This window comes from Etheostoma cragini, chromosome 2, assembly GCF_013103735.1.
Source record: "Etheostoma cragini isolate CJK2018 chromosome 2, CSU_Ecrag_1.0, whole genome shotgun sequence".
NCBI lineage: Eukaryota > Metazoa > Chordata > Actinopteri > Perciformes > Percidae > Etheostoma > Etheostoma cragini.
In genome coordinates this window covers 13333295-13361021 of record NC_048408.1, presented here as the reverse complement: position 1 = coordinate 13361021, position 27727 = coordinate 13333295, and the positions used below count along the sequence as shown (strand labels likewise).

General features: G+C 41.3%; 1 protein-coding gene across 1 annotated transcript; it reads right to left on the bottom strand.

The window, feature by feature from the left end:
- cxxc4 (CXXC finger 4) lies at positions 1–27585 on the bottom strand. Its single transcript, XM_034856666.1, has 3 exons — positions 27088–27585; positions 24181–25112; positions 1–901 (listed from the first exon to the last, which is right to left on the bottom strand). Exons 2-3 carry the CDS (start codon positions 24997–24999, stop codon positions 857–859), a joined length of 864 nt encoding a protein of 287 aa, XP_034712557.1. The 5' UTR covers positions 25000–25112; positions 27088–27585; the 3' UTR covers positions 1–856.
- Positions 27586–27727: the final 142 nt, after the last annotated feature.

Genomic DNA, 27727 nt, shown 5'->3' with positions numbered 1-27727 from the left:
CCTTTTAGACAGTTAAAATATTTAGTGAAAGAAAAAAACAAGGTTTGAAGACATATGGAGGTTTGTTAAAAACATGTACTTTGAGATCATCTTTGAAAATATGACCTCCAGACAGCAGTCTGACTCGTACACGTCTGCTGCTGTCACAATCAAATGACGGCCAATCGGATTTTAAAGAAGTGAAACTCACCACACAAGACAATGTGCCCTGTTCTGCAGTGAGTCCACTCAAATAAGAGAATGTGTCAACAAGTCTGTCACAGAAGCACTGCTGCCGTCCTTCATCGTTCTTAACAAGACATATCACAATGCCAGCGACGGTCTTACCATTAGCGTGGCATTTAAAAAGATGTATGGTTTTTCAAATGAAACAAAAGACAAAACTAGAAGGTGATTCAGCTTGATAAAAATAATTCAAGAGTGGACAGAAATGAAAGGTTGAAGAATAATCAGCAGAATAGATTATTGCTCCAGAGTAAAGTGGGTTGTGTTTGTTACGTCATCAATCCTTGTGGCCTCTTCGGTTTGACGGAATCAGTATGATTGTCTGTTTGAGTCCTTTACATAGGATTGGCTGTAAACTTACAGCCACACTGAAAACACATTCATAGACACCAAAAATATACATTATGATACTGTCAAAAGGTACAATAATTACACAGAAAAGGAAATTACAGATTTTAAACAACACCATTATGTTTCCATTTATCTTTTTGTCTGTCCACTTTTCTTCTCTCGTCCTCCTCAAATGTTTTAGGCGCCTTGGGTCCTGTGAACCCATTAAGTGTTCCTGGCAGAGAGTCAAGAGTCCCACCTGCCCTCCTGCGGCTGGATGGGGCAGCCGTAGCTCGCCGCTCTAAAAGAACCACCGAAAAGCTTCACCATTGTTGACCGGCGTCCTCTGTGGGAGACAAGATGTGAAGGACACATTTTAATTTGCAGGTTTTGAGGTCATGCCATTGTCATGCCATGTGTTACTCTTCAGCAAATTACAAAAAAAAAGCATTCATACATTCAGAAAGTGCCAACAGATTTGGAAGCCAACATTCAATAATAGCATAACCAGAGCTGAATAACAGCAGTTGGAACTAGCATGGACATTAAGTAAAGTAAAAGCCCAGAAGGGCATTTAAAGCAGTTATAAAGCACGACAACCAAACCAAGTATTTCATCAAAGAGCCAGCCAAGGTGATTACATCCACGTCCCACCCACACCCAAATAATAATTACGCTGTATAAAATATTCAATACAAATTCCCAAGAAGCAACAATGAGGCATTTAATTACTGCGAGCTCTGGCTGCAGTGATGGGGAACAGTGCATCATTTCAATTTGAGGCCGCGCCAGCAGCCGCCCCTCCTCCGCAAAACCTCTATGCCAGAGTGACAGCCTCTCCTTTCCCAAACTCATTTGGAAGTCAAAGACATAAAATACTGAAGTCTTCCACCAATCCCCATGACCAATTAGCACATTTTTTGATTATTATTTTTTTCTCGCTGTTGACAGGGGGGAAATGGTACATAATCACAACTAAAATCACTTTAGTCTGAGTGGAGAGCAATTTGACATTTTAATACCAAGTGTCATCTGTGGCTCTTTAAAGGCATGCTGATGAGAGCTTTAGCACCAGAATACTAGTTTTAGGCTAATACAGTTTATGGACCACATCTAAACATTCTCACTGAAGGATAGGGATGGGCAATAATGTAATATTGGTATATATCAATGGTGGATTTATGTATGGTCATATATTATTTTACAAAATTCTGTTGCGTGACTTAATGACACACAGCATTTTTAAATAAGAAAATGCAAAACACATTGGGTAAAGTTTTTTTTGTTTTACATGTGTGAGAAGTTTTGTCTAATGCACACCAGAAGAGCTAAACCAACTAGTAGAGTAATCAATTAGTTGATTGGCAGAAAATTCATAAATTGTTCCAAAAGAAGGAAACAATTTTGAGGATTTAAGTTATTTTTCAAACGGACATACCACAAATTTGCTGGTCACAGCACAACACACACTTATCCTAACCTGTGAAGCGCGCGGTTGTATTGTAGCTTGTTTCAAAGGTTATTTTACCAGCGTTCCTACAGTGGCAAGTTAACGTTGATTTAATGCAATGTGGAACTACTGCAGAAGCTAGTAGTGGAGTGGTGGTGGCATGTAATGCAACTGAATGATTCCATTCACATGTTGGAAATTGAATGAAGTACTCTTTTGGTACGGTATCACTTGAGGATAGTTGTAATGGTATCGTTAACAGCACTTTGGGGGCCCGCTGCACGGAAGGTTGAATAAAGATATCCAGGATAAGTGAAAAAACACAGTTTGACTTAGTGTGATCCGCTCATCGCGGCTTAATCGGTTGCACATATGCCGAGGCAGGATGAACAGGTGAAGCTATGTCCAGCCAGGTGTAGATAGCTGGGGTAAGTGCACGTTAACGGCTTTCTTAAATAGACCACGGTGTCGATCACAGATTTACTGATGCAGAAATGGAGAAGACGCATGCGGCACATGTTTCACCCAATGAGCAGCCGCTTCTAATGGAAAGTAACGAGGAGGTGAAGAATATAATATGCAGAAAGGGCAATACGGCTGTTATCAAACATCGAGAGAAAAAGTCCAACAGACTATACCGGACCGACTGAATGTGTAATGATGTAAAAATATCTACTTAGCCGACCAGTCACAACACTTTTTTCTTTTTTTTTACAAAGTTGTATGCTATACTGTGTTTTAATTGCTTTAAATATGCTATTTTCATGTATCTGTTTTTATGTGATAAATGTGCTGGTTTTACCGTAAAATGTCTGAGTAGCCTACCATGTAAAGTCCAATATAAATACAATGTATTATTATTTAGTATTATCCACTTTACCTTAAAAGTGAGCAGAGGTAATCAATGTTCCTCTGGAAATGTACCCTAAGGACTGTAGGTGTTACCGCATAGGTGGTACCGTAACAATAGGCTTAATTTCTAATCCTTATTCACAATGTGAGAACATGTTTTACAACCATATGCACAAACCTCTAGCTATGTCTAATTCTAAATATGTTCATACAGAACAATCCAAACAATCCGAAAAGGAAAAGAAAACTTGAAAAAGAGGTAACCTACTTCAATACACACTTTGAGCATATATGTAAAACAAAATTCATGTTTTTTTTTAATTCTTTTTACAAGTGACAGCACCAAAATTACAAGATTAAGAAGCATTGTGGTGTTCCCGGTGTGATAGAAGTAAACTACACTATAGATAGGCCACGTTATTGGGACAGTGATGTGAGACTTATTGAGAAGGTTATGAAACCAAAGTAAGCTATAATAAAAAACATTAGGCCTCCATATTAAGGAGTAACACAAACGGTCCTTTATTAGATAAGGACAAGCAACAAGAAAAGGAAATCATGAATGTATTGGTATCTGACCAGTCTGCCATTAATATCATATCTGGGAATATCGCAACATTGTCCCACTTCATCTCCGGAGTGTCATTTATAAACCTGAAGCTGCATAGACAAAGGACGCCGCGCTGCTCATCTCTACTTTTACAGAGAGAGTGGGCACTGACGCAATGCAAGGGTTTGCCGGCAGGCGGCCGCACGCCAGGCAGCCTCGAAACTCTACCGTCCCACCGGGAAAAGTCCAGACTCTCCCGATCGCCACTCCACATCGGGGTGCCAGTGACACCATTTCTAGCCATCTAAACCACTGCAATAGTAGGGATTTAAATAAAATGTATGACAAGAATACTGACAAATAATGCATGTTAATAAATATAAATCAGAACACATTCAGAAGACAACGGAATAACTTAAGCATGTCTATTTCGGTTCAGAGCGGCAGCTGATTTGAAACATGAGACTCCAGGATTAATCTTAGCCTGGCGGTTAGCCTGCTCTGGACCAGGCTAGCCGCAAAGAATAAATCTCCATGGTTACTTGGCTGGGATAAATTCAACCTGGTTTCATGCAACCAAGTCAAAGCTAAATTCACCCAGGATAACTTGAATATCCCGGCTTAATCCCTTATCCTGGTTTCGTGCAACAGGCTCCGACTGTTTTCAGATTCCCATGTAATCAAGAGGAAATCTTTTCAAGGTAAATATAACATGTGCATTTGGCCAATGATGCCATCAGAGGCACCAGCCAGTGGTCAGGCTTTACTCAAAATAATTGCTTTACTCAATTTAGAAGAGGATTGACCAGTCAAACTAATAAACAAACCCAATAATAATGAATTAGAATAGACATGAAGGTTATCAGCAGCTCTGTTTATTGTACCTTCTCCAACAACAAATCATCCTTGGGACCCCAGTCCTATTACCTGTAAGGTTCATAACAAAGTGTTCAGTCATTAGGTATAAAACAGTAAATGATGAATGATGAGAGATAAGGACATTTGTCCTAATCTCTGTAGGAACACAACCTACACTAAATATCAACTGCATGTAGATAGGTGCCGCTTGTCTCAACATCTCGCTAGTTTTGGACACATACATTCCTTCCTATGTGTGTAGCAACCATGTACCATTTTTTAACACCACATTAAGCAATTACGGTTATCCTTCCTAGTGAATAATGGGGGGACGCAGAGCAGCAGGATACCATCATCACCAATTTAAAGCCACGGATGAAATAAAACACCATCTCATTTTGAAGGGTCAAGATGCTCTCATAGATCTGATGTTTAATTTTTCTTTGCTTAATAATAATGAGCTGACGCCTACCTCCTTGTTATGTCACCAATGCTCTATTCATTTTTAGAAAAAAATAATTTTGGGAAGCAATTAGTCTTTGATAAACACATTTTAATGTAATTTCAGATTTTTAAGCTATTTCTGAGTTGAGAAAAACAGAAAGGATGGGTGAGCGGCATGAAACAAAGGTTCCAGATTTGACCATAGTTACATTGAGAGATTTCTAATCACCTGAACCACCAAAAACAATGAGGATAATTAGTTGTATTGCTAATTTTAAATATGTAATTTTGTGACCGTATGCTGTGGCCATAGGTGCACTGTACAATAAGAGTAATTAGTCCCTAGACTAATGATCTAATGATGTCCTGGCTTAGAATAAAAACCTGGTGAGCTCATCTGGTAGAGCGGGCGCGCATATATAGAGGTTTACTCCCAAACGCAGCGGCCACGGGTTTGACCCCGACTCTCGGTCATTTTCACTCTTTCTCCCCTTCCAAGTCTAAATTGTCCTATACAAGTAAAGACCTAAAAAAGGCCCAAATGATCTTTAAAAAAAAAAAGACTAAAAACCACATAACCATGTCCCTGCGCTAAACATGGATGTAAGTATGACTTGTTATGGCAAACGAACCACTTTTTTTGTGACGAGAACCACATCATTATACAAAATGTAATACGAAGTTCGAACAGGCAAAGTATTGTTAGACATCTAAGTTTTACAAGCATTACAGATTAGCCTACCCTCGTTGATATCAATGGAATGGAAAAAATACACCTGTCAGTATAATACAATTCAACAGTGTCAATAACCAATTAAACCAAATGAATCAACACATCTCAAACAGTTTGAACAAAAACTTATTATAGCCTTCATAAAGGTAGGAGTTTTTGCAGAACTATTTTTCAACTGTATTTTGTATGTATTTTTCTCTGATAAAAAAAATTGTGAATAACTTACATGGTGATGCTACAAGACATTTGTGGCAACAAAAATTGAGCTGAAGACACACAGCCTGGAATGTGACTAATCTGCAGTTTAGCCAGAACAAGTTTCAAAGGCCAAGCTAGTAAATCTCAACAAACACAGTCCTTAAAAAAAGAGAACATTGAGCTTCAACAATGTCCTATAAAATGTGTGACTACTATGAATAATAATTTTGAATGAGGCACAGGAAAGAAAGCACAACAAGCATGTATATTTGAGATGTTCTGGATATGGTGTCCACATCCACATTGGATATGGTGCATCCACAGGGACACTTCAGTCTCAAGCTCTGCTCTCTCGGTCTAGAACGTGATGCTCTGAGAGCTGAGGCAAAGAGTAGATAAAAGGAGAGGTGAAAATGTTTATCTTGATCCATATTCTCACATTGATCAGTCCCTGGTGGAAGTGTGGCTCGCCAGAGACAATAATGACCCTGATCTGGGCACTCGGCATGTCTCTGTTTTGTTAAGTTCCCGCGTTATCGATCCTGTGGGGCTCTTGAGTGCTGCTTGGATTCACTCCCAGGCCTCATCGCCTCAGCACACTGCAGTGACCAGGCACAAAGAAGGCTCAATTAGCGCAGCTCTGCATTGTCTGCTCCCCTACCTGCATGCGCCTTCAAAATCACTCCATCAACCGCCAGGGAGAGTGAGGGAGAAAAGACACGAGAATACAGAAACAACAGGGAGAGGCAGAGAGGGATGAAAGAGATATAGGAAGAAGGACAGAGAAAAGTGGTGAGAAAGTAAGGGTTGATAGTGTTACACCAGGGACACGGGAGCGACACCCAAGTTTCACCTCAAATCAAGATGCTGTGGCAGCTGCTCAGCCTCATGTCAACGACGCTGCCTCTGCAGCAGAGCATGCATAACAACCTGGCTGCGACGACACACGAGGGAAAGACAATTTCCCGCTCTGGCAATGAATGCACACGGCCGAGTATTGAACTGGGTGAAGGAGGAGGAAGAGATTCCTCCAGACCTCAAATTAACCCCACCACACCACCACCGTAGACAGTGTATTCACAGTGTCTGCTGGTGGCTTTCGCTCATAACAACCCGGTAAAAACTGACATGTGGTGGGAAATTCTCTGCTGATTCTGGCGAGGTAGTGTGAGGTCCCTCGGCAGCCATGACACCCTTTGATCCTAACCGAACCTGGCAGGTGCAGTTAATGCTGAAGCCACGTCATTGGCTGATTGAGATGAGGTGGGAGAAAGACAGCGCTGGCTTCAACGGGACATTGAAACAGAATCAAACTGACCGGACCAAAGCAGCTTCTGTGAAGGGTGCTAACCTCTGCAGGGGTACATGCATGCACACACAACAAAAACCTCCCACCACAAACCTTTTAAGATCCAGGTTAAGGTCAATCCTCCGTATCTTTTCCACACAAATAATAAAAACACACGAACAGTCCTCAAAGCCTCAGCCCACCCCGGCCCTGCCCCTCCTCTATCCCTGCAGCCTTGGCGTCACACTGAGCTGGGGCCAGAGATAAACCACTCATGACGATGAGGATGATAATGGCAGACGCCGCAGCGCCTCAAAATTCAATCAGCACCAGGACGTCAATGCGGATGAGTGTAAAAGTGAAATATGCTCATCGGCGTGTGTTAAAAGACGGCACAGAGGGCTCGCAGGAACAACAACAGGCGATGAAGAGGACGATGAGGGGAAAAGCAAGCGAGTGCGGGGGAAAAAAAAAGGGGGGAGAAAAAATGAAAATAATGTATCTCTACTCCTCTGCTTCCCAGCAGAATCCCACTGGCATTCTGAGCAGCCCTACTTTAACCACAGACTGTGAATAAATTACCCTTTTGAACTCGGGGTGATTGCAAATGTGCCCCGGTTTCTCTTGAGACATGTCTGGCACTAACCCTCAGCTCCATGCTCCCAGCCAGCCTTGTCACAGAGCCCCCCTCCCTCCCACCAACACACACACACACACACACACACACACACACACAAAAGCATCATAAAACTTAATTCCTCATAATTGCGGGTAGATTTTTTTTTTCTACAGCCAACCAGAGACTCACCTTCCCCCCCTCCCCCTCTCTTTTTTTGTCTAGGAATTCTTAAGAATCTACTCATACTCTGAGATAAAAAAAAAATCGGCGTTAGAGATGAGACGGTATTGTGGAAAAAAATGTGTAGTGTGGCAGAAAAATCTGAGTACAGATGGAACGGATAGAAGCAGGTAAGAGACAGATATGGGGGACACAGAAAGGGAGAAGGAAGGGAGATTCTCAGTGAGAGACAGTGGCACCGGGCAGGTTGAATAGCAGCCTGTGGGAGTGTGCTGATATGTTTCAGAATGCTCATTATAGCACATGGCCCATACATTACCCTGACAATGCCCATTATTTATTAACTTACAGACCGGGAACCAGGCCACTTTTCATAACCGTCTGCCTTTGGATGCAGCTCTGACAGGCTAGAAACAAAGTATATATTAAAAAAAGCACTGCCCCCATCCCCTCTCTTGACACACAAACTGCTGATGACATTGCTTTAGCTGTCTGGACTTTAACTTTTTTTTTAACATACTTACAAACACTTTCACCCAGCATCAAGACTGCAAATGAAATGTGTGTACAAACTCAGGTCAGACAATTTTTCTTTTTTAGCCACCAACATATCGCACCTCAGATAGATAGATAGATAGATATTTATTGATCCAAAAAAATTGGCAAATTACGGTGTTACAGCAGCACACGCACATTAGCAAGCAAATGAACCTGACACCTCAGAACTACATTCAGAAAAGTTATGCCTGTGATCATGTCAATATAAAATGAACACATGCAGGGAAAGGACTTGGTGGTGAGGAAGACAACGCTGGGAAGAGATGGGGAAAAAGGAGTAAAGAAAGTGCATAGGGGCTTTGGAAGCCAGCCAAACATTCAGGTCCCATCCCGAGGTCTAAAGGGGGGGGGGGGGGTTCAGCGGTGCAGTCAGCCTTTACTGATGGGTTATATATTGCCTGTCACTTTATTCTGCAGGAATATTGGGGCGTTGCCAAGCTCAAACCTGGAAGGTATAGCAATCCATCACCTGCACTGTTGCAGGCGTTGGTGGGTGGGGGTTGAAATCTCATCTTGAAGCTTGTAGCCAATATTCTAACCACCCAATGCCGTTTATAAAAGGTACCTCTCGAAGGCCGCCATCACGGACAGACCACTCATCTAGTCATCCACATGCCACTGCCCTCAGTCCTGCATCTCATCACCGAAACGCAACACACTCACTGTGAAAAGGCTCAGACCTTGTCTATTACTTGCATGTACTTATATACAGCATTATTAATAACCGTCATTCTGGTCATTCTACGTTAAGAAGTAACTGCATTGGAATAAGCATTTGCTTTGATTAAACATCTTTCTGTTTTGTGGTTTATTTATTCACAGCCCAAAAGATCTTTGCTCCAGTTGTTAACGACTTGGTAATTTACATTTGTTAAAGGTACAGTAAAGTGGTATTGCAATGCGCTAAACATTCCAATGGATAAAACCATCTTTAACGTAAATCATAATTCTATAGGGCAGTTAATGCTATTTCAGATTGACCCTAACTTGATTTTTATATTATTATTATTTTCACGTCTTTACAATATCATCATAACATTATGACCCAGAGAGATGTCAAGTCTAAAGCCCAAAAAGATACTTAGAAGTGGAAATAAAATTGCTCTTGAATCATTGCAGTGTTTCTGTCACTTTTACTATTACTGTTACTGTAGTTTTCTTTAGTATTTTGATAAATTGACAGCCTTAAATGAAATGTTGAAACAAATGTGCTTTATTTCTTACAATTCTGCTAAAGATTCACAATATGTTTTATGTCATCATCACGACAGAAATATGAGATGATTAGGCAAAAGCCAGCAGAGTGAAAGGAAATACAATCCCCGGAGTGTGGAAGTACACAAAGGCCATATACCCACTACACACCATTCATTTTTCACAGGTGCCATAAAAGCTGGACTTGTGATTTTCCAGTAAACTTACCTAGAATGATGATGGCAATGATTTAAAATTAAAAAACAAGGTGTATATGATTTGAAGTATTTATCATCAATCAATTCAGTTGTTAGCATCAGAATTTTCCTCTCTTAAGAATCAATGTGTGATCAAAAATATCTGCTGCCTATAATACACAAGGTTGATGTTGAATCAGTATTTTGTCAACCCGTGTACCAGCAATGTTGTTAGCTCATATTTTACAGAGATCACCAGCATATAAGATTGTTCAATTTCAGTCTTTAGATATTAACAAATTGAGTAACAGCAGTATGTGTGTTCGGATAACCACCCCACTTGAATATGCTCATGAAACTTACACACAGAGAAAAAGAACTCAGGTATAGGGCTAGATATCGCCAATGATTTCCGATTCACAAGGTCCCAATACAGCTTAGTGAAATTGTTTTTTTATCATGCACCCGGTTCATGTTAAAAATCAGAATTCTTTTTACTTAACAAGACTAACAAATATTAACATTTTAAACATATTAAAAGATTGATTTTAGGATCTTATTATCAGACATCAACATCAGATCACTCAAAGATTGTTTTTTTTCATTTGAGAATCTATTATTTTAACCCAGCCTTACTCTACTAAGTACCAGTGTCATGATAACATTCCAATACTGAAATGTTGTGCAGTTACAATCTTTTAATACAAGGCCTAGCCTTGCACCAGGCATCCGTTCGAGCAAATCAAGCTAAGTGTATTGCAGATGTTAGAGAGTAATGAGAAATTTGGGAGGTTTTTTTGCTGACTAGACATGTATGAAGTGTGGTGGTGGTGGTGGGTGGGGGGGGGGGGGGGGGGGGGGGGGGGGGGGGGGGGGGGGGGGGGGGGTGTATAATGGTGTGCTTAAGAGCTTTGCCTGGGAGAGGCAGGTTGGTCACAGGGGGGAGATTAGGCTGAGGGGCAACGAAGGAAAACCAAATCCATCTTAGATACATCCTAAAGCAGATTACTTACTTCAGTGGGAGAGGGGGAGAGAGAGGAGCATGAGATGGATGAGGGAGCAGAGGAAGAGAGAGAGAGAGAGAGCAATTAGCATAGATGCAATTCTGGCACAGTCCTCTGACTTGATATTTGACCTTCTGCCAAAGTCTTGCCAAATAACGCCTGAGAAGCACAGACGGACCATATGGCAAAGTGCTGCTGGAGGCTGAGTGCAGTGTGACTCTATGCCTCCGTATGCTAATGGTGGAATGTAATTACAGTGCAGTATTCCTGTAGGACGTATATTTTACCAGCCCTCCATAGGAGTGGGTTTGCACTGAGACAGGCCAAGGCTCTGTGGCTTCAGAAAATACACTTTTTATCAAACAGTGAGGAAGCCGTTGATTGGACGGCGAAATAGAACGAGCCCAGTATAACTGGGGCAGCACTGCAACATGCTTTATGAGGAAGTCAGTATGTGTTGATGGAAACTGTCAAATGTTGAAAAGGGTAAATCCACTCCAAATCACATTTCGGAACTGCATTCTGCAGCTCTGCTCTAGACACGCCCCAATCGGGGATGTTACAGCAGATGTTTTCCATCAGCTGGCGGAAAAACACCTGCTGAGCCAGTGACATCACTGATTGGGGCGTGGCCTAAATTGCAAGATGCTTGCAAGTCTCAAAACTTTGTCAGTGTTCCATCAGAATTAATGTACCCTTCACATCTTTGGGTATTAACCAGCTTTTCCTGTCCATCCTGAACCCTGTTGCTTGATGCTATTGATTATGCCAGTTGAGATACAGATAGGAAACATGGTCTACAAGGTCCGTGGCTGAAATGGAACACATGATACTGCAGTTATAAGGTATGCATCACCACAATGCCAAAGGATGCTTGTTTAAGTTTTTCATTAGGTGTTCAGCATTGGGTTTAATGATATCTTTGACTACGAAGCTGTATCAGTATCTATAGGTAGTATTAACCGATAGGAGCACTACGAGAAGCCATCCACTGGGGATTGAAACCCCCAACCTTCCGATTGGCAGACAACTACTTTACCACTAAGTCACAGCCCTTTTAACACGACAACGCTTACAATATTTGATCAGATGTGCCTTTCGTTAAGACGGCAACAGCGTTTTTCTAAAACCACCCCCCCAGAGGGAAAATCTTAAAAACGCCCCACCGTCACGTTCCCTTCTAAAGGGTAAAGTACAGGAAAATAACAACAAACATGGTGGATTATTTCCATTTGTCGGACCTTTGAGTTGCCCTAGCTGCTCAGATAAACATGTCTATATAGTTTGACTGGCTGGACTCCCAGTCCACGCCCTTTTGTGCCTTTGTGGCTTTGTAATCTAAGGTTGTTTGGAGCAATAACTCCACCACCTCGTCTGTCGAGACAAAATTGTCAGCTTTTGTTGTTCGCTCCGCCATGTTTTGGTTTTGCGCTAATAGGGAGAGAAGTACAAGGAAGGTTCTATGAAGAAGGGCGGACTTGGTGGTGTTGCAGTGCTTCACACTGCCACCTAGCCGCCTGGTGCATACTACATAGACTTCACACACTTTTGCGTCACCATATGCATGCTGATTGTTTTCACGCCGTTTTCTCTTCAGATCGTTTCCATCTAAACGTAGCCTAAAGCTAAAATACAGGAGATCCAGTACGTGAATCACATTTGTACACCCAACTATTCGTCCTGACCTCCTCCTTATAACTCCTGTAGTCCAAGGATATCACAGTTATGTTTCCTTCAAAATTATTTGCAAAACCAAATTTATAATATCTAAAGAGGGTTCAACATTTACAAGCATCAATTGCTTACATGAATAACTAATGCTTCTATATGCTCAAGATCTTTTTGTCCAGTGATTCATTAGCATTTGTCACCGCAATATGGTGCAATGGCAGAAACAACCTTACGGAGGCATATTTCACATTGTGTTATACGCTTTAAGAATATCACTAACACAGTGCACCCATGCAATGTGAGAGATATCCTAAAGAGGGAGCGACTTTCTGCAGATGAAACAGCGCCCAGGCGCCACGCCTCTTCCATTTATCATGCATGAAAAATCCCTGCCTACACAGACGGAGGCGGAGCCGACCCACGTAGGGAAATACTGAGGCTGCACCCTTGGGTCAGAGGCTACCGCCTGTAGCTGGGATCACCTACCTGCTACTAAGTACAACAGTGCTGGCCTCCATTTCAATTAGCTTCACCTAAGTACCCTTGTCGATGTAAAGCAATTTAACACAGGGCTACTACGAAGCTATCTCTCCTCTGGGAGCAAGCCCTAAATGGGAGACAGCGGAGAAGCTTTCAGGTGCTGCTAATATTTCAGGAGAACCAAACACAAAGATGCGGCGGTGAAGTCATAGAGCTTCGAGAATTAGAGCAGTGTGAATGTGGAGAAGGGGAGGCGTTGCAGGATGGGAGCAGGGGGAAGAGGGGGAAGATGAGCAGGACACACGTTTGAATGTGTAGATACCTGAGGGATCTGGTATGGAAATCCCCAATTTCTCAGCCAAGTTGCAGCCCTTTGAACAGTGCAAGACGTCAGCAAGCACGGCGAGAAGCCATGTGGGTGTAACGAAGCGAGGGCTAAGCGAGCCAACATGCTGCCAGTTCTCTGAAATGTTAAATTGAAATGCAAAGTAGGAGCAGGCCTTCTTGTTTTGAGCAGATTTCTCAGCATCTGTGTGGGAGCCCTTAAAACTCAGAAGGTCTGTACGCAGAGCTCTGCATATTTACTATAAATCAACATCATATTTAGTTTAGGATTAGAAAATACACACAGCTGAAGATCAGTCTTTAATTGCACTCGTGTGATGGAGACTTGAGTCATATTGATCTGTGCATCAAATTCAATGAGTAAGAAAAATGTAAGTTCAGTAAAGATTTGAATATGTACAGCCACTAAGCAACTGTCAAGTACAGTGCCTTTACTCGGCTTATACCATACGGCTACTTATTATACAAAATGTATAAGCAACAGATGCTGGTAAGGCCTATAATTAGCACCCGCCACCCACCAAATCAACCTGTAAAAATCACCCTTGGTGGATAAAATCAATGAGGTCAGTCGTTGCTGAAACAGGCCTACCGGTAATTCACAACAAACTCTCATCGTTACAACACATAAGCTTATTGACCACCAATTGGTTTTGCATCAATAATTGCGTCAATAATTGTATCACAATTCTTTGATGCTCGCTTTCCACCGTCAAATTAAGAAAGAAAGTGTGCAAGTATGTTGTGGCACTGCTTGAGTAATCCATGTAGCATTGAAAAGAAAAATGGTGGAAGTGAAGTTAAAAGAAAGTTTACCGAATGTGGCGCTTCACAGACAAGGATTTGTGGAGAGATCTGCTAATTTTATGACGGCAACGTCAATACAATACAGTTTTTCCTTTAGGATTTATTTTGATCAGTGGGGACAGGGATGTCTAAACAACAACCCCTATTTTGTGAGCCCATTTTTTTAGAGTAAAATTCCCATTTCTTTTCCATTGACAATGTCTGGTGTCTAACAATTGGAGCATTTTGTACAGCTTGGATGGGCATGAAACCTCATGGATTAGATCATCAGTATCAGTAGAAAGTGGGCAGTGGTGTGCTAAATGTTCTTGTGATCCCTGGCAGGATAAATCTGTTGGGGGGGACGGGGGGGGGGGGGGGGGGGGGGGGGGGGGGGGGGGTAAGAAACAGCGCTTCCCTTGTCTCATTAGTACCAGTGGTGGGCCCTTGAGCAAGGCCCTTAACCCCAACTGCTGCAATGGAGCTGGTCATTGGCCCGAGCTGTGAATGTGTGTCATTGAGTGAGTGTTTCCCTCTTAATGACCAAAGAAGAAGGGAGCTGGGCTCTCAGTAAAACTTCTTTGGATAAAGGTAAAAAAAAAGAAAGATCATCAACTGTGTTGTTTGTAAGTTGCATAAATATGAGAAAGAATTGCATTTAAATGTAAGATGAGAAGAAAACTATGACTCCAAAGGTGCATGATGGTAAAAATGTCTGAAGGAACATCCAATTGCATCACGTGCACTCCTTACGGCACGGGGAAGCAAAAGTTTAATATAAAAGTTTCAGATTTTGTGTACATTTTGGTTGAATTTGACAACTATGGTTTTATGTTTACCTCTTAATGACAGCAAGCAAGAAGGACAGTGGTCAAACATCAAGGACAAGACATTTTGATTTTGCACGGCTCTGATTTGGGCCTCTGACTGACTTATTTTTCATAGCAGCGGACGTGGAGACTCGTTATTTTAGTTTTTGTAATGGACAAGATCTCAAACAAAATCTTGTCTCTTTTCTTAAGTTTTTATGGAATCTAAAGAAATAAACCTTAATAAACAAATTATCCAGGAGACTTAGTTTCTAGCTTAAGCAACTTTAGGGATATAAGTAAGAGAACATTTTTTAAATGGAAATTGGGGGTAAACTCTCTCTGACACCAGGTACAAGATGAATCTAAGGGTCACAAGATGAGTAACAGGAGCATAAAGCAGTAAAAATAACCCTTGCTTTACTCAAGGTTATGTTTTTTTTTCAAACTTTCCTCTATTTTATACTGGATACTTTTACTGCTTCATGACTTTATTTAAACACAGCAAAAAAGTTTAATCTTTGGTTGAACTGGACATGTACGACATTCCTTTGTTTTAACCACTCTGTAGACTGTTTACATCCGTTTTCAGCTCCGTTTCAAACCTGCCTCCCAATAGGAGTCAAATCAACCAATCATCTTGCAGGAGGTGTGACCTACGGTTACCCATAACACCCTTCTTTGCATACTGTAGGTTAGCGGAGGCGTTCATCTTTGGAGAAGCATAATTTTGGGCCAAATAGCTTGGGAACCACTGTACTAATGCATTTGAGTTGAGTTGAGTGAAAATCCAACGCTGTTTGGTTTTATTTAATTTGGCTGAGATACACACCTAAAATAACTCTGTAGGGCCAGCTCGTGTGTAAAGAAAAACTCCCTTCCTAAGAAGAAAGAAAAACAAGGATTAAAGTCATCTAGTTAGATTATATAAGACTAATATTTCACTTGAAGTAACCTAAAATGAGGAGTAAGTAAATAAGCAGGCTTTAGTTAAACTGGATGGTTAAACTTGACAAAGACAAAAACAAGAGAGACCTCGTCAGGAGAAAGCCAGTGGGCAATGTAATATGCTAAAGGCAGCGTTTAAGACAGAGCTAATCCAAGCAGACTCCCCCCTGCTTAGTCATTCCAGCTCTACACTGATCAGATGGGGAAACCGGTCACAGTTTGTCAAAACACAGCTTGCACTCAGAGCAGATTGAAATCATTTCTCTACTCAACAGAATCCCACAGACAGATCTTTAGAGAAGTGACAACAAACAGCTCAATGGTTTATCAGTCGTGGAGGACAAAGGGGCTCTCCGCTCAGAAAAAGAAAATATCCACCTGATGTCATCATCCGGTGCATCATAAATCCTATCCTTTGCCTGCGGGCCTCAGACTGACTTCACGCCTCTGTGACACTCTCTAACCCCAGGGTTTCTATCTTAAAAAAAACCTTGAAATATCTTTCTGGGCATGGTGTCAGATGCTTGCCATGAAATATTCATAATGCAAGAGCAAAGCCACAATAGCGGCGGTGGCAGCATGCGGGGATTTGACTTGCAGAAACTGAGACGCTTAAACCATGTTGACCGATTTCTCCCATCACCAGTTGTCACTCACATATGCGCTTTTACGTCAGTTTTCTGGCTGAATGGCACAAAGCCATCTGTCATTTACTGCCTTTAACTTATAGATATAAACTCATTAGGGGATCCGCAGTCCTGCAATTTTAATGGCCCTGTATATTATGTTTTAATGTTGGCTGTTTGGCCAACTACAATGAGGTTAACAAAGATTTGAGTTTTCTTTTTCTTTTGCAGGTCAATATTGTAACGTGCACCAAGTCACTTCACAAGTTAAAGGACCATCCAGATGTTTTTCTATGCTTTAACCCATTAACTGCACACAAATCTACGGTGGGAAATATCAGATTTCAGAGTTGCAACCAAAGAAAACAACTTTTTAAAAGGCGCTATCTGTGGTCCAAATGTAAAAAATTACGTTAGAGGAGCAAAATCACCAAAATACAAGACAAGACAACAAGTGAAACAAAATCATTTTTTCTGATGTTCTTCACATCCAAAATGCTCGTAATCGCAGTCCTGTGGTTTTAGTTATAAATTGAACAACACACAACGTTTCAATCTATAGTATACATCGAAATATGCCTGTAATTGACATTGCAAAATACACAACTGATTGGCACTGCAATGCAAGAAACTATCCAGTTCACATGATTCTTTTCATGACGTCCACATTTATATAAGCACTTGCACCAACAAGGAGGACTTTTAAGTAGAGTTTCTGTATATAAGTGATAAATGCCGGTCTACAGTCAGTGAACCCATCATGGCCAGGGTAATGTCATCATCTTAGGCACAAAGAAGCATCACGTCATCCAGAACCATAGCAGGAAGCAAGTGTTCTGAGCAGTGAGGACAATGTTGAGGTTTGACTTAAGGAAAAATGTTAGAAATCGATAGAAGAAGTGTAATTAATAAAAAGTGGTCTGTCATAGAGATCTATCTTTGAGTGGGAGAGAGAGTAAGAGAGACTAAAACACAAAACACCATATACAAAGCATATTCTCTAAACTTTAGAATTGTTGGATTATTTTAAACCTTTATTAGTTGGTGACTTGTTAAACTAGCTTTTGTCTCATGCACAAAACAAGCTGCAATGTAGCATTCAAGGGCGATCTCGCACAATCACTTTTTGCCCACTAGTGCTTGTTTTTGCCACTGATATTCTCAGATTATTCTTCTAAGTGTCTGGCAACATTATGTAAAGATCCCTTTTTTGTTTAACATGAAACAGCCCCAAAATTGCTGTCGCCAAACCCACCAGACGTCATTTAAGCAAACACCAATTTTATCATTGTAAACTACACTTCATTCAAGTTCTACAGAAACTATCAAAAGCCGTATTGGTTTGCCTTTCTACTGTTCTAACAACTCTGGTTTAGTTGAGATTAACCCTTAATTTCCCCATTTACATGTTAAAACTGCTGGCTCTACAGATGTTAAAACTAATGTTTATTTAAATAGAGTGGGTGAAACAAAAATGATCTTACTCTTTAACAAAAAGCTATATCTCGGTAGGGATTCTGTACTAATATACCTCATGTCCAGGTGTATGACAAAGCCACAAAGTAAGCATCAGTATGCCTTTTGGAGGAATTTGGTAGTAGCGGATTGAAAATGGGAAATATTTTTTCTAATCTACTGTACATTACTTTTACTGCAATGGTACAGTGTTATCAGTTAAATCATTTGCCACTGGGCTAGTTGCACTTAACTCAATTAGGCCAATATTTCTTTAAGTGCTTTGTAAAAAAATGTTGCCAAAAGATCAAATATGTGCAGGAATCAAAATAAGTCAAGATCACATGATTTTTTTATGGAGAACAAAAAACGCCTAGTTGCAATGCTCATGCCCTCATCACAATTACATGATGCATTTGCTGAAGACTCCTCTTTCACACTTTTTTTTTAACACAGGCTCTCAGTAATGACGAGATACCTTTTAACTTCTCAGTCAGAGTCAGCATCAATAATTGATTTTCATCTGTTTAAAATTTAAAGTGGCACACATTAACGTCCCCCCGCACCTGCTCTTTCACGCTGTCCATCCTCCACTGGGCTGCTTCCTACCCCCATCTCTCTCTCTCTCTCTCTCTCTCTCCCTCTCCCCCCCCTCCCTTTCCCACTTAGACAATGAGTTCTCTTTCCCCACTGAACCAGGGATGTTAAATCAAACGGAGGCAGATAAGGCAACAGACCACATAATGTAAGGGCATCGTCCAGACACCTCCGATTACACTTTGGCCTTAATTGGTGGCAGTGGCGAAAAACAATGAATTCTTTAACAGTGCCGTGAGGTTGTGCCTTTTTGAGCCCAGTTGAGGCCTAAGGAGGACAGCTACTCAGTGCAAATGGAAGCTGACAGAAAATCCACACAGCACGACCAGTCTTGGGGAAAAAGGGCATGAAAATGAATAAGGGGACCCATGCTCCTAGGTAGCTCAGGGTAGCTTGCAGGGAAGATGTGTATAATTAAGCGCTCTGCAATGTGGTTTAGATGGCAAAATCCTATTGTCTTGACAGGAGCTTAAGGTTGCCCTTTAGGTTGAGATGCGCGGCAGTGTACGGCCTCATTTTCCCTTTTCTTCACACAGCCCCAGACCTCTGCGACCAAATTAATCTGCAGTTTTGAAGCTTGAATAAATCCAGTAAGTTAGAGATCTGCAGATCTAAAGGCCGTCTGTCCCTCAGGCATTTCCTTCTTCCTTTTTTTTATATTTATTTTTTCTTTGCCCCTTCTCCTTTGCCCACGGAGATTGGCTGGCAGCACTCAGTGTTATCTCCTGGGAGGCGAAGGTTGGGGGAGGGTGCGAAGGCCACAGATTTGTCCTTATCTATTCTGAGCACACCTAAAACAAATTAGACCTGGCTGCCGTTGCTTATTTGGCTCCCGTGCTCTCATTAAGGGGCTGAATTCCAGCTATTTTCCTCAAGTTCCCATTTCCTACCATTTCGGGCCTTGTCTTTTATCACAATTGCAAAGGTTTCTTGGCAGCCAGGCCACCTTTTCATTTCACCCATTTCATGTTGTCATATCAACCCTACACAAAGAGTAGAGGGAGAGAAAGAACATCCCCTTACTCAAGGATGCTGTTTTCCTGCACATCTTGACGCTGGCCTTTGACATGTTCATTGAAAGAGGGAATCTGTTCAATTAGATTTTAGTTTTGCCCTTTTCCTGCTTTTACTAGGCTGCACCATATCATGCTACTAATCAAATTGGAGCCCCTTTTGGATGTTGCCATTTCAAGAATCTTTGTCTTAATCACTAATATGAACGGCATAAACAGAAGGGCTGTTTAAGTCAAGTGTTCCTGTCAATATAGTCAACTACCCAGTGAGCTGGCACTTAAAATCTTGTGATTATGTTTGTATCAAATCATATAGTTATAGTAAGTAGAGTATAATAAAGTATATTTAGGGTGAGGAGAATGTTGTTTTAGACATCTATCTGTAGGCATCAAACTCCTGATGGAAACTCTGCATTATTGAGACATTCAGAAGCAAAACCTTGAAACCAACATAAATAATACATGAAGTGAACACGTCAAATCCATATGTTGGAAATATTTTTTCGAGTCTGGTAAGATGTTAGATTGAAAGCATCCTGTAAGATTTCCTTACATTGGTCAGACTTGTTGTTGTTGTGTTGTTTAAATGAAATGTCTGACTGCACAACACAGTGGAAAACAGACACAGACTGATATAACTTTCGACAAATATTGTACTAATCTCAACTTCTGAAAGGCCTTTTATTAACTCATAATAGCAATGAAGTTTGTATTGCTCTATTTCAAGTAATATGGTTTTATGTCAGAACACTAACACTAGAGCACTTGTTACAGTGTCATGTTAAACATCTAAACCACTAATAACAAAATCAAATTAAATTATGAATTGTATATGCCTTAAGAAGTCTTAGTATCAGAAAGATTATTATAAAGTTTGAGTTTCAACCTTAAAGAATATTTGAAACTCTACATCAGATACATATATAGTCTTAAAAACTAGATTTATAAAGGAAACCCCACACATTAGCTTACCTCATTAAAGCAATATAAAATGTCCCCAATAAACTGAATTCAATTGAAATAAAACCTGTTGAAATTATAATAAACTTGTATCATAAACTTTGAAAAGACCTTAAAAAGCTATTGTGGAGCTGCAGTGGCTACACGTTTGCTTTTTAAGATTATACGATTATTTTAAAGCAGGGTGTTACCATTAAAACACTTATTGGATGCTGAATACCAAGTACCATAGAACACCCTCAGTGGATTCAAGATGAGTCTAAAGGGTCACAAAGTAATTAACACAAGTTTTTTTCTTTTGAGGCCTTTTACCGCTTAAGGAGTATACAAATCCATTAAATGAGACAATCTGAGAAGGAAAATCAATGATTGGGGCAACTGTTTAGGGGAGCTGCTCACGAATGTCCACTGAGGCCATAACCTGCGATGAGGGGTCAGAACTACTCATTTGAAAGGGGCCACAAGCCAAAAAGATTAGAAACCATACACAACACATGTGGATGCCCTCAGACTGTGTTAATGTTAGAGTCACAATGATAATGATTCTGTTAAGCAACACAAGCTGGCAGGCATTTTTAAAAATTTAGTAAAAATGCAGACTCCCTTTTTCATTAGTCTCCGGAGAAATCAAAGTTGAGGTAAACAAGTGAGGTAAATGGAGAGGTAAAGACGCAGCTTGCCCACATACGAGTATTATTGCATTTGAAAGTTAATGAAGGACCTTTGAGCCATAGGAGCTCAAGCTACGCAAAGGTAACTGCTCTGGAAATGTTAGGTTAGATGAGATTCCTCTGCCAGACTAATCCATCCTGGAGCCTGAGAGCGGCACAGAGACGGAGAGAGAGAGAGAGCGAGAGAGAGCTAGAGAAAGAGAGCAGAATCTGGTGCAGAACAGCACAGCAGTGACACAGGGCAATTCTCTAGGGCCTTGCATTAGCGCGCTAAATTAAAGGGGGTATTAGATTAAATTGGCTCTCCGATTTCAGGGGTGTGAGTAAAATTCTGATTTGCATTTTTCACCGCTGCTTAAGATATAATTAGTTCAGGGTGATTCCCATGTGGAAAACACTGACAGCCAAATCTAACTGGCTGCCAGTAGCTTATCGTCTCTTCCAAGGTACTCTGCTCGGCTCATATTTGGTGCGTGTGTTTGTTCGTGAGTATGTGTTAAGAGTGTGTTTGGGTACATCTTAACAAAGAGTGAGAGAGGGTGCATACGTTTTACTTTTCATGTGTGAATTAGCACACATGGGCACACCTGATTCCTCACACTTCTCAATCCATTCACCGTGAGCGTCCATTAGCACCACAGACAGGGTGGATAAAAGGGAACCTTGTTACGTGTTAAAGTTTGTTGAAGCAAGAGCAACTTCTCACCTCTGAGATGCCATTAAACTCTAAGCCATTTCCGCAGCAGAAGGTGCGCCTGTAATTACAGATGCAGACTCCAAATAACAATTACTGATGGAGAAGTCCATAATATGAATTACTGAACTCAGGGAAGGAGCTTTTAAAAGCAAGTGTGGATTTGTTTGAGGGGTTTTCACACCCTTGGTAATTCTAACCGTCTTTACAAATGGATGTTTTCCAAAAGTGCGTCTACCCATGCATTAGGAACAGGAGGCTAGCTTCCTGGGCACCTGTTTGACGACACCTGTTAGTACACGATACGTGGAGTCAACACGAGCTTCTGATTTCTATAGTTAATACGTCCAACCTATAACCCATGGGTGACCCCTTTCTTTAACCTCTTAAACCCTGGTTTCCTCACAATTTCTACCACAGTAAGAGTCAGAGTTTTCCACACTGTCTCGATATTGTTTCAGCTTGTTCTAACACTCATTTTAAGACACTGGACAAAATATTACATGAAATACAGTATGACTATGGTTTTAATGGCTGCACAAAATGAAAAATGATTTAAATATCTTCATTTACACGGCAAAAATCTCTTTCATGTTACTTTTTGTCCTTAATGTGAGTCCTAAAAGTATAATTTTCTTAAAGCAAGTGAAATATAGTTATTTGCTTTTGCCAGTCACCTTGTTCTTAAATGTAGTGCTTCTTGCTTCAAGATACAATCACTAATTTTAGAGTTTTTTTACAGTGTGTTTTCACCAAAATGAGTCCTGATACAAACTTTTGGAAACTTTGGGATCTTAACTCACATTTAAAATAAAGCTCTGTAGGTTTGAACAGTGCTTGTCTGCACAACGTGTTTATGTGACTGACCCTCTGTTTTGGGTTAAAGAGGTTAGAAAAATAATAATAACAATAATGATTTTGCTTCTCAATTTCTGTTTCTGTTGCAAAGTGGCTTTTCATACTTGGAACTCTTGTCAAATCCATTAACAATTACTAAGATTGGAATCAGTGATATTAGCTGTGGATGGCAGACTGTCAAACTGGGATTGAACTGACAGAAATCCTCCATGTAACACTGGATTGTAGAGTACATGAACATAAACAATGAGTCATTTGAATAAATAATGTTATGTCACATTGAGCTCGTCAACACTACGAGGTCAAGAAAAAACTTCAACATTTGCATCCGTGTACAATCTCAATCTACTTTGAATCCTTTTCAGAATGTACTAATCACTACACAGCAACAGGCACTGGTGATATAATTACATCACACAAAAAAATAAGAAAAACACAGCTAAAAATTAAACTTAAAGACTTATCTGCAAAAATGAACATTAACAACAACAAATCTATAATGGATTCCGACAAGAATAAATCAATCTGATGGCACAGGTTCACAATAAACCAAGGAATCCATCCATGGTGTTTTTCCATGAGTAGATAAGGTAATATTTTATAATTAACCTTTTTTTATTCCCTCTATGTAAGTACTTAATTAATGAGCAAATCATCAGGCCCTCAGGTTGCATTTGTTGGTGACTCATCCATACAAGCTCATGTTAAGCCAGTGAGCAAGTTCAGGCTCTCAGGGTAAAGAGAACCATATTTGCAACTTAACATTGATAGTCTGCCTTTGCCTTTGATAGCCAAATGTCAGCTACTAAATAAATCAATTAAAATGAACCTTTAAAAGCAACACTTCCCTCTGATTGTGTCTAATGAAGCCTCTTGCTAATTGTCAATTAAGCCTCTGCTTAATATGTTTTTCTCTTTCCTATGTGACAATGTTTTGTTCTGCCTCTGCAGCCTTCTTGATATGTAGCATGCTCCGACTGATCAATGGTTGGCCATACTGACACAAATACGATATAAAATGATTGTATCTCAACCCTACTGTATGTGCACAAAACATTCATCCTTCAGTGGGAGAGGATAAGTCTGGGTGTTTCACTCCCATTCCTACCCAAAACTTGGGGTATTTTTTGAGAAATCAGCAGCCCTGCCATTACTTTTCACCATCTCTTGGTGGTCGGAGGCTGAGACTGTGCGGGATATTGATTCTCCCCATCCAGAGACGGTTTCCATAATTGGTTAAAATGACCGGGTGCAGAGAGGGATGGCTCTCTGCTGAAAACCATTTCCCAGCCCTGCTTGGAGCTGAGCCAAGCTCAGGGTTGTTCGGATGCGTTCCAGCCCCAGTCTGACTGGCAGCAATTAGGGGTGTCTGAGCCAAGCTCAGCTTGCGCTCCACACAAACACCCCTAATTACTGCCAATTAGGCTAGGCGGGTAGGCAGATTTGAGAAGCCGGGGGGATGTTCAGGCATGGGTGGGCATGGAAACAATTTCCAAGGGCTTAGAACGTGACTGGATGAAAAGGTTAATGCTTTGGAGTGCAAGGGGATAATAACAAAAGAAGGGGAAGCAGAGCCCCGGTTCTCACCTCCAGCGACGAGCCTGGCTTCTTCTTCAGCTCCTCGCATTTCCTAAATTTGCAGATCTGGTGGCCCGTTTTGCGGTTCCGACAACTGCTGCAGACACCACAGTTGATTAGCCGCCTGCAGGGTGCACAGACCCCACACCTTTTCCTTTTCTTCTTCGCTGGGTTTCCACTGGATACCGAGGAATTATTCTGTGGGCAGTCTGCCAGATTGGCAATTTGAAACGCACTGTCTGTAACGGCTGCTGAGGCTGCGGGGGAGTGAAGGGCTGTCATGACGATGACCCCGGGAGGTAATGAGATGCCCCCTAAAGCCGGGATAGCGGAAAAAGTTCCAACGCGTTCTGGGAGATTCATTATCTCTGCTTCAGCAGCGCCGCATTTCAGCTTGTTCATGCATTCTCCTGCTAAAGGTCTGCAGTGTTCGGGGGATAAGGTAGAGAGGAAATTATTATTTGCCATTTGCAGCGTCTCTGGCGGCACGCCAGGCTTCCCCGGCCTCTGGGAGTCATTTCTATGCATGCTGGTCCTATTAGGGTTTATTGCCGCTGATTTCCTTCCCCAGAGCATGGCGTTATCGCAGTTCCAAGGGGACATGCCAATTCTAGCACTGGGGAAAATGGGCGTTGTGATGCGGGCAATCTTTTGTGGAAATGCCCCATTGGTTTTATAAAAGTTTGCAAAAGACCTGTACCTTTCCATTTCTGCATTATAATCCAAAAGCTGGCTTAATCCACCATCCTGAAGAGTATCCTTTTGTAACAGAGACACATCTGCATTCTGTCCGTTTTCAATGCAAAGTGCATTGTTTATGTTAGCCATGGCTGAGGAATGGTTGTCAGTGTTCAGGAGAAGAAAGCGAGGTACGGTGGCCTTTGTCAAACTGGAGCTGGTTACGAACAGTGTGCTACCATCCTTGTTTATCTTCTCCAGTGCTAAAAGCAAAAATAAAACAAAAAAAACAGTTACACATAAAGAGGCAGAAGTTTTAATTCTTATCAGATTTCATTTCTGTACTTCAACTGCTGAACATTTGAAGACTCTTCTGGCACATTGTTTACGTCCTGTATTTTCTGGAAACTATCACAAATAGTCAGAACTGTTCTTCATCTGGTGACAATAACGTGATAGCTGTGACAGAACAACATGCCATTATTATAATGGAGGAAAGAATTAGCATGCTTCAGAAAAGATGCCACACTTTCAACAGTGTTTTTTTATGTCTTGTCAAGTATTGTTACGTATTTTGAAAAAAAAAGTCCAATCGGCTACTTAACAGAATGAATAAATACATTTTAATACACTAGGGTACATTACATCAAAACATAGGTATTGAAATTTCAGTCCAAACTATCACTTTTCACTTTTTTGAAAAGTTAGAGGAGAGCCCCACCAGGATTCAGATTTTGACAGCAGTAGCTACAAACACAAATATTTTTTACCTCAGGCCTGATATATAAGCTCTTAAAAATCCTCTGCTTTGGGTGCCAGGAGGAACCTTTTGTAGTCATAACATTTTCACATTTTTCTTTTAATCCGAATACTACAGTTGGCCCGTCCATGTAAACCCAACTTTGTCCATTTTCTTAAGAGCACCTGGTATTCTTTCACGGTCTGCTCTGTTACATTTACACAATGACAGCACAGATAGCCACCAGTGGATTTACATCCAGATCATGGACCAGACCAACTACTGTCAGCTGCTTTAGGATGGGGTGTGTGTGTGTGTGTGTGTGAGTGTGTGTGTGTGTGGATGAGTGGGGGTGTACATGTGTACATGTGCATTGTGTGTGTGGGAAGGAGGGGGGGGGGCTCCATTTCCTCTCTTTCTCTCCACCAGTCTGTCTGGATTTGGTTTCCACAGATAAAAGCCCATTAGACACATCTCCCCCTACTTCCATTACCTTTTTCTGGGCTTTCTACTCTTAATTGCTAAAGCTGATCCATCGCTGGAACACTAAAGCATTTCAAATCACTTCCATGGTGCTACCCAGCAGCTGTCTCGGAAAAAGAAAATTATAAATATACACACATGGAACTGGAGAGATCACTGGGTGGCGTTATTAAAGTCAGCTACTCAACATATCTTAGCAGGTAAATACTTTCCTTAACCTAAAAATGCAAAATTATTCAGTCTCAATATAGTTCCACTGCCATTTACATGAAGCATTTGAGTCTCAATGCACTTTCTATCACACACCTAACTATCCATTATTGTTTCTTTTGAACTATTGTTATTATTTTTACATAAATGTGCCACCAAGAGTCTTATCCAAAAATCCAATTCCAGATCCGCAGGTTCAATGTCGACGTGGCATCCAAAACAACCCGCAGCCACCAGTAAACACAACCCTCCTTAGCTTAATGATCAGCCCTCCTCATGGTCATTATTACTTAATCAATTCACCCCTGGAGCGAAATACGTAGCCCAAAGGCAATCAAGTCACGGACATTGATTTTCAGCCTGTAAACAAAGTTTAGAGAGACAGAAATGTTCAATACTTGCTGGAGATAAACACAGAGAGGAGGGAGAGAGAGAAAGAGAGAGAGGTGGAGAGTGCGAGAAGGTGATTGAAGAAAGAAAAGTGTAAAAAAAAGAAAAAGAAAAAAAAAAGCCACGTCTGATGACGAACCATTGTGCCGCTGCTGCACCGCGGTGCCGTTAATTACACTCGGTTTGGTCTGTGCTAGACATTCAGAGCAAAGGTCATGCATATATAATCCGAAGAGGGGAGAGCGGTGCAATAGTGCAAATAAAACGGTATCAAAATTAATCTGACATTGCCCGGCTCACTTTCCGGACACACAAACAGGGACAGGAAAAGCGGGATAAAACGCATGCAAGTGGACGGCAAAATATGGACGGACACAGGGGGAGAGAGAGAGAGAGCGAGAGAGAGCATCACCTACCGGGTTCCTGTTGAGAAGAGCTCCCAAGATGCTACCAGCCTGCGACCGTGTAACGGCACATTACTGCGAAGCGATACGTGGGGGAATAATAATGCAAAGATGTGAGAAGACGCACAGACATAGGCTGCCGGAGGAGAGCAGGGCGAGTGTGTTTGCTTGCGTGCGTGTGTGTGTGTGTGTGTGTTCAGAGCGCTCAAAACAAAAGGACCATTTTTATCGAGTTTCTTGTAACGTTAAAAAAAAAAAAAAAAATTGTTGGAAAGTGCATAAATAAGCCAAAAGGTGTCGTAGGAAAAAGCCGTGGGGGAAATCGCAGAGGGGGGTAGGTGTTTCCTCTCTTCTTGATCCGGGGGCTGTATTGTGTGTCTGCCTGGTCTCTCTGCTCAGTCCGTGTCTCCTGTCGCTGTGTGTGGCTGATTGGTGCTGAGGTGAGGAAGCAGGGATGTGGACACCTACTGATCATTGGCTGGAAATTACTATAGAAACACTCCGGAGGTGGGAGGGATGGATGGCTCAGGGCGCCCTGCAAGGAGAAAAATATCTACGGGAAACCATCTGCGTCTTGCAACCTCTTTTTTTCTTCACCATTTCTTTTTTTCTTTGAATACATTTATTTCATGACGAGGCATTTAAAAAGAGA

Excerpts from the sequence above, each read along its gene's own strand:
- cxxc4 (XM_034856666.1), bottom strand. The coding sequence starts at position 24,999 with ATGGCTAACATAAACAATGCACTTTGCATTGAAAACGGACAGAATGCA. Across the intron at positions 902-24,180 it reads AGCCAGGCTCGTCGCTGGAG|AGGACGCCGGTCAACAATGG; the intron begins GTGAGAACCGGG and ends TGTCTCCCACAG.